Genomic DNA, 14,937 nt, shown 5'->3' with positions numbered 1-14,937 from the left:
GCTGCCATGGCGACGCTCCGCCCCTATAAACAGCTTCCGCTTCTGCCATTGGTCAGTGTGTCTCCAAGGGGACCGCGGGTTCTTAACACTCTCTCTGGCGGTAACTCTCTTCGAACTCCCTCCTCCTGCCGCCTTCTCCCGCGCCACGCAGCCCCCTACCCGCCACCCGGTCCCGGCTCCAAACATTCCCGCGCAAGGGCCCCGCGCAGGGTTCGGAGAAGCGCGCGCCTCGGCGCTCCAGCCGAGGCCCCGGGCGCCCCGGGTAGGCCGTCCGCTGCGGGAACCTCACTCCTGCCCTACCCCGCCCCCCTCCCACCTTCCCGTCTGGGCTGCTCCGAGGTGTAGACGGCTCCTGGGACGCAGCCTGGGGCGCGGAGGCCAAGACTGGGAGCGGCTTAGACTGGGGGATCGCGTGCTTGGGGTTTTCCTTTCCTCTCTGGGTTGTGAGTGGCACTTCCGCACGTTTCTGCGGCCTATCCCGGTCTCCCGACCCTGATTGTCGAGTGGTGCCCGCAGGCAGGTCTGACTCTCGATGCCACCTGCCGCTTAGGTCCGCAGACACCCCCATGGCGGGTAGGGTAATCATGCTTCCTGGTAAGCGCTCCCTCCCAGCCCCATCCTCAGCAAGATTCCCAGAAGTGGACATCCCAGGAGCTTCTTCGGAAGTGCCTCTCCCTCCCTTCCAGAGAGCCGAGGAAGCTGAGCCAGTGAGTGGTACCCAGAAAAGCCATGCCTTTGCCAAATTCTTCTACCAGGATCATTTGCTCCGTTACTTTCACCAGCCTTTAAGTGATGAGGACCAACAGCGAACTGTAGTCCGTTCTCCTCCCTTCTCCCAGCCTCCCTCCAGTCACCAGCTTTCCTGCTCTTCAATTATTGAGCAGCTGCAGTTGGAAGTTCTCCGGTTTAAGGGCGAGGGGTTGGGGGTGGGTTAGAGGGAGGGCTCGTTATCACGCCTTTGCACAGGAGCTGTGACCAGGCCAGCAGTCAACTCCCATCCAGAAACATGTCTTTCCCTATCCCTTGTCCTAGTTCACTCCTTCATATCCAGCTTGTCTTGAAGAAAAATAAGAGAGCTAGAGAAAGTGAGACAGAAACTTTCACAAATAAGCCAGCTGCGCAGTTAACGGCTCTCCTTCCCTTGTCAACAGTTTTATTCATTTTTAAGAATCATGCAGCAATCCATAAATGTTGCATCCTTGACATCCCCACTGTAGTGTGCCCACAAGTGTACTCCAGGGAGTGAGGGGTACACAGATGGCACAACAGGACTCGCAGACTCCCACATACTAGGTGTGCAAATCCTAAAGCAAAGTGAGAAACCAGCATACCGAGATCAGGTGGACAGGACACGAACTCTTCCCAGGGGAGATGGCTTACAGTGTGTGGATCTGTGCCCAGGCGATGCCCCAGCGTGGGCATGACCTCTGGGGGGATGGGACTGGGGAGGGGAAGGAAAAAGGGCTCCGTGAGGCCAGGGTCATGGCACCACTCAGAAGTGAGCTCACAGGTGAGTTCAGACCTAAGCATGGCAGGAAGGAACCGCAAACACAGGGGAGTCTGTGGCTTCATGGGAGAAGCCAGGCCCCGTCACAGGTTCTCTGGGTCACCTGCTTACAACATGATGGTCTCCAGATGATGCCTGGGGCATCTGTCCTGTTCCCTGACCAGGCTGAAGACCAGCCTCTCTGGATGGGCTATGTCTAGGGATCTTCCCCACCCCCACTTTGGTCAGACCATGTGGCATGCAGGGTCTTAGTTCCCAGACCAAGGATCGAACCTGCACCCTCTGCAGTAGAAGTGCAGAGTCTTAACCACTGGAGCACCAGGGAAAGTTCTACTTGCCAAAGAGCTAAATGAGAGCAGAGAGGTGGGGGGTTTGGGGAGAGAGCAGGAACTGTCTGAGAAACAGGCATGAAGAGCCATTTCTCACCCAGGTCAGTCTTGGTTATGGAGCCAAGGCCTTGAGGAATCTGAGCTTCTTCCTGGGAGAAGCCAGGCCCTCCAGAAAGGGTGAAGACAATGGCTTCCTCTTAGGGTTCCTGGCCGCTGTGGCTACTGTTTACCTGCCTCTCCTTCATCTCAAGTAACAGCACACTGTGAATACTACCTGCCGGGAGAGCAGGTGGGTCTGAATGCCACCACCCCAGGCTCAGGGAGGTCCCATTCCCTAATGTTTCTGGGGCTCAAACTTCAGGGAAATCAGTAAGTGGGGTTATTGCTCATATCTTAAATAAGATAGGGGCCATACAAATGTTTTGAGGAGAGAAAGGACATGAAGTGGGGCCTGAAACAGCAGAGTCCACTGCATGATTGCAGAGAAGGTGGACGTGGGAAACTCAAGACAGAGGCAGAGACTCAGGCTTGGTTTGTGTAGTGTCTGTTGGGACTACAGGCCTCCCCATCCCCCAGAGCACACAGCCATCAGACAGTGTGCGGGTCACCACCCGCCTGGCAGCGCAAAGGAACTACATAGAAGGTGCAAAAGGTCCCCTGGGCTTGGGAAGGACCTGAAAAGTTCTTCGAGGGTCACAATACCAACTATTAATTCAGGTCATCGTGGTAGACGTATCCTAGGGCTCTGTCAATCACATCTCTGCCTCACAAACTTTTGGATCCAGCTTTGCTTCCCAGTCTCAGGCTCCACTAAACAACAACCTCTTCCAAAAGCCGGCAGATAGCACATCTATCTGAGAGCTGGGAGGAACCCACTGACAACACCAGTGTTGAGACAGGAACAGCCAACAGCTTACGGTCTGGCCTTGCTGTTTCAGGGTGTCAGTTATATGTCCTACACAGACTGCGGTGGGGTAGGGTGGATACATGGTTTGAACAATACCTCTAAATCTCCAATGAGCCTATGGAAGGTAGTACCTCCCCCATCAGGCTCAGCAGACCTGGGGGGGAGGCAGAGGAGGACAACGGGTGGGGAGGGGAGCCCCCTGGATTACCCCTGGCCCCAGCTCAGCCCTTTCCCCAACTCCCTTTGGGGCTCCTGGGCACCAATTGAGAATCACCGGTCCACCCCCTCTCTCAACCTATTTCTTCAACTACTTAAGAAAAGGGGGTGGAGATGGCTACAGTGGGGATAAGAAGGCCACTTGACAGGGCAGTAGTGATGAAACGTGATACCACACGACAGCTCCTAACATGTGCCTGGCACATAGAAGGGGTTAAACTGTTTCTGTGGTGTCACCTTAGGATGGAGTCCCAGGCCTTCTTGAGTGCACCTGATCATAAATAACCCTCCAGAAGGGAGCCATGTAACTAAGGGATCCTCAGATTCAAGCACGATTTAGCCTCCTTCCTAAGCAGACAGACACATGAGGCACTGCCTCTGCCACCAGAAAGAAGCAAGAAATATTTTCCCAACCAACCTTCCAGTGGTTGCCACTGTTCACTGTCCTGGAGAAAGGACCTCCTAACGCTTTTCGAGGGGGAACTCCACCTCTTGTGCAATACGGCTTTCCCTTTTTGCAGGAGTCATCCCCCAACCCCCACCCCGAACTGGAGGTTTCAGATTGGTCATGATGTCCCAGAGACCAGAAAATGCCAGGTGTCTGTAACGAAGTCACCCAAACTCCAAGTCCTCCTGGTCTACCCGCCTAAGGAGACAAAAGATGCACAAGAAACAACTGGTCCACGGGCCTCAGCTCCACCTGAAGGTCAGGATTCAGTGGAAACGTTTTCAAAAAGTCTCTGCAGAGGGTCTCAGGAGCTGCAGTTCATCCCGTGGCTTTAGCCCTCAAGGAACAAGGAGGCGTCTGGTCCCTTCTGAGGGGAAGGATCATGACTGCGGAAGGGTGGGAGAAGGAGCAGGCGCTCTCAAGCATCCAGCTTCCACGTGGGTCTAAAGCGTCTCCACGTGTCTTGCTGAGGATGCCCAGCAGGTCAGCGGTGCAGTGAGGCCAGGAAGGGATGTGAGGACAGGAGGGGGCTCCTGGCACACAGGCCGGGGTTCTCAGACGGCCAGAGGCCCCCACACGCAGGGCCTGTCCTCGGGGTCCTCCAGGCTTCCGGAGGACAAGCGCCGGCGCTGCGTGTTCCGACGACTCACCACGTTGTCATCAGCCTGCCAGGCACCTGAGAAGAGAAATGCAAGGTTACTCGAGCTGGACCTCCGGATCGGTCCAGATGGTGTCCCCAGCACGGCAGCCTGGGAGTTCGGCACGAAAACTGGCAGGCTGCCCATTACTTGGAGCTCCCACGGTGTGCCAACCACAGCATGTGAGGAATCAGGAGCAGTGGTGCCCACTGGGCCAGGGACAGTCACGGACACTGGGGCCTACAATGGCGGGACACATGGGATGGTCCCTGTTTTGTGGGACCTTGCCCTAGGACCCACGTTTGTATCTTTATTTGGTCTTAAAGTTTGCTTCAGTGTGACCGCAGACAAGGGTCTAGCTGAGATTTTCCTGAGGCAGGAGGAAGTGAATGGGATGGAGAAGAATGTGTTAATTTGGGCCCAGAGTTGATGTTTGCTGTGGGGGCCAGGGTGGAGCAGGAAGTGCTTGGCTGCCCAGAGGGTGCCAGGGACTGAATGGCAAGGGGGAGGACAGTGCAATAGCCACTCCTCTCTGCACCCAAACAGTCCGCTGAGGTTTGCTATCAGCTGGTGTCATCCACCTCAGGAGCTATTAGCCCCAGAGCCGTGGGGTCCCATGAGCACCATCCCCTAAACTCATCATTCTGTCCCCAGTCCACGGCTCCTGCACGAGAAGCACCGGCCGCCCACGCTGGCAACGCCCACAGCCCGGGGTTGGGGCTTCTCTCTCCTTTGTGCTGTGTATCCAGTCACCACCTCTGGCTTGTTCACCCTCTGCTGCTGTTTAGTCCCTAAATCATGTCCGAGTCGTTGCGACCCCACACACTGTAGCCCACCAGGCTCCTCTGTCCATGGAATCTTCAGGTAAGAATATTGGGGCGGGTTGCCATTTCCTTCTCCAGGAGATCTTTCCGACCCAGGGATCGTTGAACCCAGGTCTCCCGCTTGGCAGGAAGGATTCTTTACCGCTGAGCCACCAAGCAAGGGCTGTGCACTCTCTAGTCATATCTAAATCTGTAAGTCAGAAAACTGGGTACACCCCCAACTTGTAACAGACTGACTGTGTGACCCTGGGCAGGTCATTGTACTTGGAGTTCCAGTTTTCCCATCTATCAGATGGAAATGTGTACTTAGCCCCCAGAGTTGCTGGGAGAGATAAGTGAGGTGACACGGCAGAGTGCCGAGCAGGGTGCCTGATTCTTAGAATGTGCTCGACAGCCAGGCCCACCCCCAGCCTTGTTCAGGTTCATCTCCCCGCAGCAGGCCTCCAGCCTACAGACTGGCTCCATCCATTCATTATTCCCTCCAGTGCAGCGAGAAACTCCTTCCACGGGAGAGGAGGAAGCCCTAACCCCCTGGAGTTGGGGAAAGTCATTCAACCTCTGGCGTGAGAACCTCTGAGCCACCTCTCCCAGCTTGTCCCACACGACCCCCCAGCCGAAGAGGGTCCAGCGTGTGCCGACTTCCTCCCCCACTGCCCCCCTCCTCATGCCGTGAAAATTGCTGAATCCTTGAATTCCTCCATTGCACTGTGACCTTCTCCTGGGCAGAGCCAAGAGCCACACCTGGCCCAGCAGGGGGCTCATTCAGAGGACAGGGCCTGTGACCCCGGACTGGAGGCCTGAGGCTCAGTATATTCTCCTGTGATGGAGGCCACTCATGAGGGTCTGGAGTCAGCCTTCAGTTAAGCCAGCCCAAGACACGAAACCCTTTAATGGCAGAAACACTAGGATTAAGTGGGTAGAAACTGAGTATTTCGCATAAATGTCCTGGTGCGATCATCCATCCTAAACCTCTGATACTACCCTGCAGAGGTGGACCCCGGGCCAGAGGAGTCTGTGGGACAGAAAATCGTTAGGTATCTCTCGCAGCCAGACAGAATGTGGGGGTCCCTATTCCCTGGAGGCACCGCAGTCTGGCACCCTCTAAGGATGGCCCTCTAAGTGTGACGGCATGACGAGTAGGCCAGATCACCCTTCTAAGTTAAGAACCCCCAGAGACAGTGAGTTGTTTGTTCAAGTATATAATTTGGTAGAACTCATACCTATTCCTCAATGTTTAGGGGGCAGGACTCCGGAACGGCGGCTGTTTGGTGGGAAAGACCAAAAGCAAATGGTAAACGAGAGAGAAGACACACAGACACACACGCATGTGCAAAGTCAAACGCCTCCACTACACGGCTACCACCACCAGCTGCCAGGTCTGAATGCCTGAGTCCTTGCTACCAACGCCACTGGTCCAGTTCCTGAGCCAGGGCGCACACATGGCTCCTTCTGAAACCACCTCAAGCCTCTGTGCTCCTGGGCTTCGTGACAGTACCCTTTCTTCTAAAAAGGGCCCCTGCTGGACCCATGGCCAAACCCTGCTGCTGCTTGGCTCCTCCTGTTCAGAGGGAGAGCCTGGGTGCAGCAGGTAAGCCATTCTGTTCAGCCCTCAGCCAGAAAAGGGAGCCTGGAGATTCAGGATCTTTCAGCAGGGGTAGAGAAAGGTGCTTCTCGCTCAATTCCATCCTGGGGACTCAGAAATGGGAGAGTGGAGAGACCTCTAGAGGCAGATTTGAGAAGCACATCCAGGGTGCTTTTTCATACCCACTCCTGTCTCTCAAAGTGTTAGTCACTCAGTCGCGTCAACTCTTTTCGACCCCATGGACTGTAGCCCACCAGGCTCCTCTGTCCATGGAATTCTCCGGGCAAGGATACTGAAGTGGTTGCCATTCCCTTCTCCGGGGGATCTTCCCAACCCAGGGATCGAACTCCAGTCTCCTGCATTGCAGGCAGATTCCTTACTGTCTGAACCATCTTCCCGTCTCTGTCCAGCCACTAATTAAATATAAGGGCTGTAACAGCTCCGACCATCCTGTAGAGTCTCTCCAGGAAAAGAGGGTGTTCACTTCAGTTTTTCCTTAGTATCTGGGAAGTGTAACCCTTCCTAGTAGCATCTTCGTCTTGGGTTATTTCGGGTCTCCATAAGTACTTTTTTGTTTTCTTTTTTTCTGGTCATGCTGCACGGTTTGGGGGATCTTAGTTCCCTAACCAGGGATCAGACCTGGGCCATAGCAGTAAAAGCGCCAAGTCCTAACTACTGGACTGCCAGGGAATTCCCTCCATAAGTATTTTACATTTCTTTGGCGATGCCCACTCCTGTACAATGCAGTCATTTAAAAACATTTGTATTTCCACTAAACCAAATTATCTTTGCTTTTCCCCACCACTCCCCAGAGCCTTTTCACAGAACTGTCACCAGTCCCCTGACTACTATCCTGCCACTTGTGTGACAGGCCATCATATTCCTTGCAACCACATCTACCTAGCACGCATTCTTATCTGCTCACCACCTACCCCTCTCAACTCAGATTTCCTCCCTTTGGGAATCTTTCAGAACAACCTCAGAATATACCATGTTCTCACACCTCCCCTTAGTTTTAGGGTCCAAGAAGATCCAGAAGCTTCTTAGAGAAAGAAGGGCTGGATTGACACAGGTGCTCTCTCAGCATCACTCCCACATGGGTGATGAGAGCGGGGAGGATGGGGACGTGAGTGGTCCTCGCCGCCAGCTGGGAATCCTGGCAGAGCACGTATGTGGCTGGGGGCGGTGGACCGTGGGATATTGCTGGGGCTCTGCTGCTTGTGGGCCCTCTGTGAGGGGACTGACGTCCTTGTAGAGAGGAAGACCCAGTGCCTGAGAAGCTGTCCTGGCGGCCAAGCCAGCCTGAAGTCCCTCAGTCATAGGATGGAACTCCAAACTTCCAGCTGAGTGTGATGAAGCCTGTCTATTCCATGGGACCTACCAAAGTGGGTACTTCTGTCATTAACCTGACAGATCCTTCCAGAGAGTTCCCCAGCACTTTGCTACCAGTGTGATGCTAACAGTGGAACTGGAGAAACATTTACTGAGAGAGCAGATGCACTTGCCCTCTCCCATAAGAGCCTTTGAGACCTCTGGGTGAAGCTACGTAGGGACCCCTTATGCCTGGGCCCAGAGCAGCCGCCCCAGCCATGTGCCTTCACATCTGGCCCAAACGGTGAACTCGGTTTAATCTGAGAATGGCTGGCTCCCGAGATCACCATAAGGAATCCCAGGTTTCATGCCCCTCCTGCAAGCCCAGAGTGGAATAAAGATCCACCAGCAGGCTGGCCAGAGGGAGGTAGGGAGAGGAGGAAGCAGACAGAATGGGATCAGTTTCCACCAGCACCGCTTGGCTGAAACAATTCCCAGCAGCTCCCTCTGCCAAAAAATGAGGGTGGGAAGGGCGGGGGAGCCCGGGGCGAGGCAGGAACCTTGATTTCTCTCTTAAAGCCCAGTGTGCACAGCTGCTACAGACACAGGGCAGAGTGAGGGCAGAGATGTCATCTTCCCCAAAGTGAAAGTGTTAAATCACTCAGTCGTGTTTGACTGTTTGTGATCCCATGGACTCACCAGGCTCCTCTGTCCATGGGATTCTCCAGGCTACAATACTGGAGTGGGTAAGCCATGCCCTTCTCCGGGGGAATCTTCCCGACCCAGGGATCAAACCTGGGTCTCCTGCATTGCGGGCAGATTCTTTACCATCTGAGCCAACAGGGAACCTTTGGTCATCTTCCCCAACTACTGACCAAAGCAAATTCTTCCCGTAACCTTTGCCCCGGACTCATCCACACTTTTGCGGAACAGGGATTCATCTATTCTCACAATTTTTTTTTCTTGAAAAAAATCCCAGCATGTGGAATACAGGCCCTTGCCAGTTAAGAACGGAAGGCCCAGCGAGAGCCTCTTGGGTGTGCGCACGCCCAGCAAGCTCAGGGTCAGGCACGAGTGAACATGAACTTTCACAGAGTCTGGATAACATAAATGAGTTTCAAAATAAACAAACCGGACAGACAGACTTACAAATTTGGCAAAAAGACATGAGAAAACACATGGACAGAAAGAAGCCAGGTAAGGAGTGGGAAGGCAGGAATGAAGTGGACCCTGGGCCCCAGCTGCTCCCAGCACAGACTTGGCAGGGTTAGCACTAAGTGGGGAGGCGTCTCTGGGAATTATAACTTCCCCTGCCACAAGCCTGCGCGGGGCCAAAGGGGTGAAGACCCAGGTCTTCCACAGGCTGATGGAGAGTGGCAACCACAGGAGGCTGTCCCTCCAGCCCCTAGCCACGTCGCCGAGCTAGTAAAGCACTGGACCCACGACAAAGACGTGGCTGTCCTGAAGCGAAGGAAGTCTTCGTTTCAGGGCACTTTAAAAGATTACAGAACCACGCAACGTGAAGGCAATCTCTGCCGTGAACCCAGGAGAGGCAATTTCTACCTAGTTCACTGGGCAAGATGTGGCTTTAGAGGCCTGTTGGTGGAGCCCTTGTAAGCAAGGAGTAGAGGGACCTCAGTGCCTGGAGTGTGACCGACAGCTGGGCTTCTTCGTGAGAATGTATCCCAGATTCAGTTTAGCGTTGTGGGAACACATCAGGGGCACCCTGATGTCCCTGGGAGAGGGCCAACTGAGTTAAGGCTCCAGGGAGAGGAGGCACCTTCCACCCCTGATCTCTCCTCTGGGATCCACATCCAGTGAGCATAAGGCAACTGGTGGTCACCCAGGCCTCCCTGGGTCACAGAGCCACTCGCTCATCTATGAAACGCTGACTCTCAAATTCCTCTCTGATCCTAACAATCCAAGATTCTCTGCGGAATTGCAAGTTCCCTTTTCAAGGGCTCAGGGCTCTCTGAGACTTTCTCACAGACGTGGTTGGTGTCTGCCTCCAAAGCTGCTGATAAAAGCAAGACGTGGCCCCCTGCCATGGGATCTGTAAGACTGTGATGGATGTGCCCTGTCAGGCCAAATCGGAAGAACTGGGAGGGATTTTTGCCCCTTTTCTTCCTGCTCAGAGCAGGGGTCTCTCTTTGCTCAAGGACTCTCCTTTCAGCAACTGGCTTCCAGCATCTTAGCAAAGCCCATGCCTTCTTGCAGGAACTCCAGGACAGGAGGTGGGTGTCCCAGGGTGAGAGCAGGGGGTGCGAGCAGGGGAGGGAGCGTCTCCCACCAAGTTCATGTTCAGCAGACTGCCACTCACCGGGTAAGCAGACCTCAGAGCACAGCTTATTGTCCAGTGCTTTCACGCTGGCGATGTCAAAGTCATTGTTATTGTCACACTCCATACCTAGAAATGCGCATGTCCTCTGGCCTGTAACGGAGTTAAGGCAGTTAGAGAGGGGCTGGCTGTGTTTTTTCTCTGCTTTGCTGTCCTTAAAATAAAAATCTTAAGGATGGAGACAAAAAAAAAAAAATCATATCATATGTTTAAAAAAAAAAAAAGACAGTAATTAAGTGGGTAAAGAGTGGACAAAAAAGGAATTAAATTGTTTGTGTTCTCCTGTCCTGCTGTTTCTTTAACAGGCTCCTTTCCAGCCTTTGTTCCTGGGAAGTCAGACCTTGGGGAGGGCTGCAGGATGTGTGCCCAGGCCCAGAACAGGACTAAGTCAGGCTGGGAAGAGCTGGGGGAGCCACCAGAGAAGCAACTCCGCCTCTGGCCCATGACTGTGGGTTTGTATGGGGTGCGTTTATGACCACAAGGCTCTGGGAAATGGCTAATACATAGAACATCAATTAAAGCTCTTTGGTTCCATAATTTTGCCCATCAAATCAAAGAATCGCTTAGTTCACAAAATTATGATTTATTTTCTGATGAGGCTTAATTTGTTATTCTGAGTATGTTTTAAGGCAGCAGTCCCCAACCTTTTCAGCACCAGGGACTGGTTTCCTGGAAGACAGTTTTTTCACATACCAGAGGGGGGGGAGGGATGGTTTCAGGATGATTCAAGCTCATTACATTTATCATGCACTTTATTTCTATTATTATTACATCAGCTGCACCTCAGATCATCAGGCATTAGATGCTGGAAGTTGGGGACCCCTGTTCTAAGGGACTGACCAGAAACCTACAGTCATGTAAGATGGGGACAGTTTTAGATGTTATTTTTTTCAAGACTCTCCCCTCTTTTTTTCCTTGGTGGAAGGGAGAGGAAAAAACATACAGCTACCGTGCTGGGCTCTGGAATGTCAGGCAGAAACCACTTGCTGCCCTGCACTTTCCAGAAGCTAGTATTAACTGCCAGGGCGACAATCACAATGGGGAACTCAACCCTCAAGACATCAACTGCAGCGCACCCTGCTTGGCGCAGTCTGCTTCGCCATGCTCCTCCTCCCGGCTCCCCGGTGGGAGCAGTCCAGGGTGCCTGAGCTGCCCCATCCCGCCCCCCACCCCCCGCAACAGCCAGCGCTAAAGCAGAAGCGACTAGCGTGACACCTGCCTCCAGGCTGGGATCCGGGTCTGCTTCGGAGGTCACCCTTCCGCGGAGGCGCCTCAGAGCAGCGGAGGGAGACACCGCTTCCTGGGTCGCTGGGTCCTCCCCTCCCAGGTGGGAGTCCCAGCCCCGCCCAATCTGCTTCCTTGCCCTGCCTGTAGGTCCGCTCTAGGTTTACTAGAAACAAAATTCTTCCCCCTGAAGATATGAATGACCTTATTTACAAAACAGAAATAGAGTTGCAGATGTAGAAAGCAAACTTATGGTTGGGAGGGGGAAGAGGAGGAGGGCTAAACTGCGAGATTGGGATTGATATATACACACTGCTGCTGCTGCGGCTGCTGCTGCTGCGGCTGCTGCTAAGTCGCTTCAGTCGTGTCCAACTCTGCGACCCCACAGACGGCAGCCCACCAGGCTCCCCCGTCCCTGGGACTCTCCAGGTAAGAACACTGGAGTGGGTTGCCATTTCCTTCTCCAATGCATGAAAGTGAACAGTGAAAGTGAAGTCGCTCAGTCGTGTCCGACTCTTTGCGACTCCATGGGCTGCAGCCCACCAGGCTCCTCCATCCATGGGATTTTCCAGGCAAGAGTACTGGAGAGGGGTGCCATTGCAAATTGAGGCCTAAATGACAGTAAAGAGAGTCGGCCCAATAGCTTACAGAACACTGACCTGCCCTGACCTGCCGAAGCCTCTCCTCCAGCCTTCACTGTGCCCACTGCTGCTAAGGCCCCTCTGCTACTGTAACAACAGCCCTTTTCTTCACTAAAGCAAAACCAGACCTACTGCCTGTAGTCCTTCCCACCAAGTGATGGAAACTGCCCTCTGCTCCTGCTGCAGCTCAGCTCCAGGGCTGCCCGACCCAGCTCCATGAGACTCCGCTGAGAAGCAGGAAGGAAGGTGAAGGCAGCTGCCCAAGAAGCTTCAGAATCTACTCCACGTAGATGGAGAACCACCTGAATGATATCTTCTGCAGCCTTGGCTCAGGGGGCCGGAAAAAGCAGGAAGGCCACTGAGATCCTCGGATACCCTGCTGGCTTTTTGCTGTTTCATCAAGAAGACAACATCTCTCCAAAGCCACACCCTTGAGCAGTGCCACCCACTCCCACGAGTGCCCCTTTCTGTGCCGTTTAGCAAATACCCAGGAAAGAAATATGGTAACAGGGAGCCAAAGACCAGGTCTTTTACCATCTTCCTGTGTGGGCGATGCGTCCTCTTCCTCTAGAACATCGTTCCCCTAGGATGGAAGGAAGGTGCTATGAGTCCAGGAAGCAGAGACATGAGTGTACCGACTGGCTGAAAACAGCGCTAACCAGCCTCCTGGTCTCTGTGCGCTTCCCATCCACGTGAGACGGCGCGGAGGCCCAGCAGAGGCAGATTTTGCCTGGCGAGACAGGATCAGCCTGTAGGAACCAGGTCTGAGGCACATTACAGATGGATCCTAGGACTCTCAAGAATAGCCTAGGTAATAGTTTAGCTCACACTGTCTCTCTAAGGTGGATGTTAAAGTTGTGAATTGAAAAAGCAAACTGTGAGGTCAAAGCACTTTCAGAAATTCCTTAGGATCCCAAACCCTGTCCAGGTATGCCTTTGAGAACTCGTGGCTCAAAAAAAAGTTCTGGTGTCCTCACTGTGAGCCGAATGCTCCTATACGGGCCCACCGCTGGGTCTGAGCACTTCTCACGCTGAATTACAATCCTGACTCCTCCACCGGATGGAGCTCCTGGATGGGTGGAGTGGGTGACAGGCGGGCAAAAGCCACATCACTCGGTTGGTGTCCCCCCAGTGCCAGGAAGCACCTGTGAGCCGGCTGTCCCAGGCAAACGGAGGACAAACACCCTCTCGAGGGTCTGGCCTGGAAAACTTCCCACTAGAACTCTCTGCACGCCTGTTACACTGAGACCAGTGCCCTCGCTAATCGGGCAGTCCTTCGGCTCTGCACCCGCCTCTTAACAGGCTTCTTCCAGAACAGCTCCCATCCCATTCGCACCCTCTGCCAGCACCGAAGGCCCCTAGACTGGGGAGGGGGCACCACCGTCCTCCGCCTGGCTGTTACCTCTGCGTCCTGCTCCTCGGAGGCGAGGCCCATGAAGTTGCAGTCTGGAGATGCCGCGGGCGTCACCTGCAGAAGAGCAGCGAAAATCAAGGTGCAGACACCACCAGCTCATCTCCCCAGCTCGCCTGGCAGCAAGCCCAAACCACATCCTCAGGACAGAAGTGCCAAACCAAAGAGCAGACACGAGGGTGTCTTTGACTTAAGGACGAGGCACCCTGTTTTCTGAAGCTCCCTTCCCGGGGGCACCGGGGGGGCTTTGTGATCTCCCTGGCAGACCCTGGGTCGAGCTGCTTGGGATGAGCCTGCAGAACCAGAGCGGCAAGGGCCATCCCGTGTCCCCCGCTTACCTCTTCTTCATCTGAGGGGGTCCTGCTGGCGGCCCGGGGGGAGGGGAGGGCCTCCCCCTCCTCTTCTGTGCCAGGGGCGATGTAGGAGCCGGACATGGAGGAGACGGTGTCGGTGCTGATCTGGGAGTGCTGGCTCTGGGAGGACACCATGGACATGACCGACTGGGCCAGACTGCTGCTGGCAGGGTCTTTGGAGACAGGAGTTGGGCGGGGGAGGAGATGGAGGTCAGACACAGCTGCCGTGAACCGACTGGGAGCAAGGTTCTCTCCCCGCACCCAGGGGCTGTGAGGACCGTGGCAGCCCGGCCTCGCCCTCACCAAACAGTGTTTAGATTTAAGGTTTGCCAAGGTTTGGCTCCTTTACACTTTATTTCAGTTTAAATTTTTTCTTTTTGGCCATGCTGTGGGCCACGCAGGATCCTAGGTCCCCGACCAGGGATCAAACCTGAGCCCCTGGCATTGGAAGCTCGGAGTCTGAAACACTGGACCCCAGGGAAGTCCTTATCCTTTACATTTTAGAGCTCCAAACTCAACCTCAGGGGTGGGGGATTTGCTCTTCCCTGTCACGATGTTAAAAGAAACCTTCCGATAGCAGCACTGGGAGCAAGTTACCTGCCTCCCCCCAGCTGGGGGGCGAGACCACCCTCTCAGTGCGAGACACCGAGTCCCGCTTCCCCCTCAAGTCGGGCCCTGCTCGGTGTGGCCACTGAGGTATCACTTGGCTGCTTGCCCAGTCCAGCCCGGAGGAAATACTAGAAGCGCCATGGACTCCAGCCCTCCTCAGGTACCTTCTGGGGAGGAAATCGTGGAGGAGAGTGGGGTTCCCGTGCAGGACGACTGGTCAATAGCTCCTGACGATGACAGGGTCAGGTTCTCACTTTCTGGGGTGACACCGCATTCCTGGGGAGAGGCAGAGTCGGAGGGAAGGGGTCAGGGCAGGGGGCCTGGGCGAGGGATGACGGGGGGTGACGTGCGAGGCAGGGCTGGTTTCTCCTCTGTCACCACTCCTCTGCAGCCCTGACCCGGGCGGGCTGGCTGTCTCCCCGGGGAGGTGCGAGTGCCTCCTGCCCGAGGCCCAGCACCTGCTGGAGCCACACAAAGACGGCAGCTCAGATGACCCAGGTCAGCTGTGACACGGGAGCACCCAGGCTTCCCCAGGATTGCAAACAGCTCTCCTTCTGAAGGGGAAGAACACAAAACCAGTCGAGGCCCTGGAGCCCTCC

General features: G+C 54.7%; 1 protein-coding gene across 3 annotated transcripts in view; it reads right to left on the bottom strand.

The window, feature by feature from the left end:
* The window catches only part of RNF157 (ring finger protein 157), an 80,105-nt gene continuing 66,291 nt past the window's right edge, over positions 1,124–14,937 (bottom strand). For 2 of the 3 annotated variants that reach the window (XM_018063757.1, XM_018063756.1), the window contains exons 14-19: positions 14,503–14,614; positions 13,715–13,902; positions 13,368–13,433; positions 12,500–12,548; positions 10,083–10,193; positions 1,124–4,083 (exon numbers count right to left, since the gene is read on the bottom strand). In XM_018063757.1, coding sequence (XP_017919246.1) covers positions 3,962–4,083; positions 10,083–10,193; positions 12,500–12,548; positions 13,368–13,433; positions 13,715–13,902; positions 14,503–14,614 — 648 coding nt within the window. In that variant the 3' untranslated portion in view covers positions 1,124–3,961. Of the gene's footprint in view, positions 4,084–6,089; positions 6,131–10,082; positions 10,194–12,499; positions 12,549–13,367; positions 13,434–13,714; positions 13,903–14,502; positions 14,615–14,937 lie in introns of all 3 variants that reach the window. The other variant, XM_018063758.1, reaches the window with a different exon arrangement.

Source organism: Capra hircus, chromosome 19 (genome assembly GCF_001704415.2).
Source record: "Capra hircus breed San Clemente chromosome 19, ASM170441v1, whole genome shotgun sequence".
Taxonomy (NCBI): domain Eukaryota; kingdom Metazoa; phylum Chordata; class Mammalia; order Artiodactyla; family Bovidae; genus Capra; species Capra hircus.
This window is presented reverse-complemented; position numbering and strand designations above follow the sequence as displayed.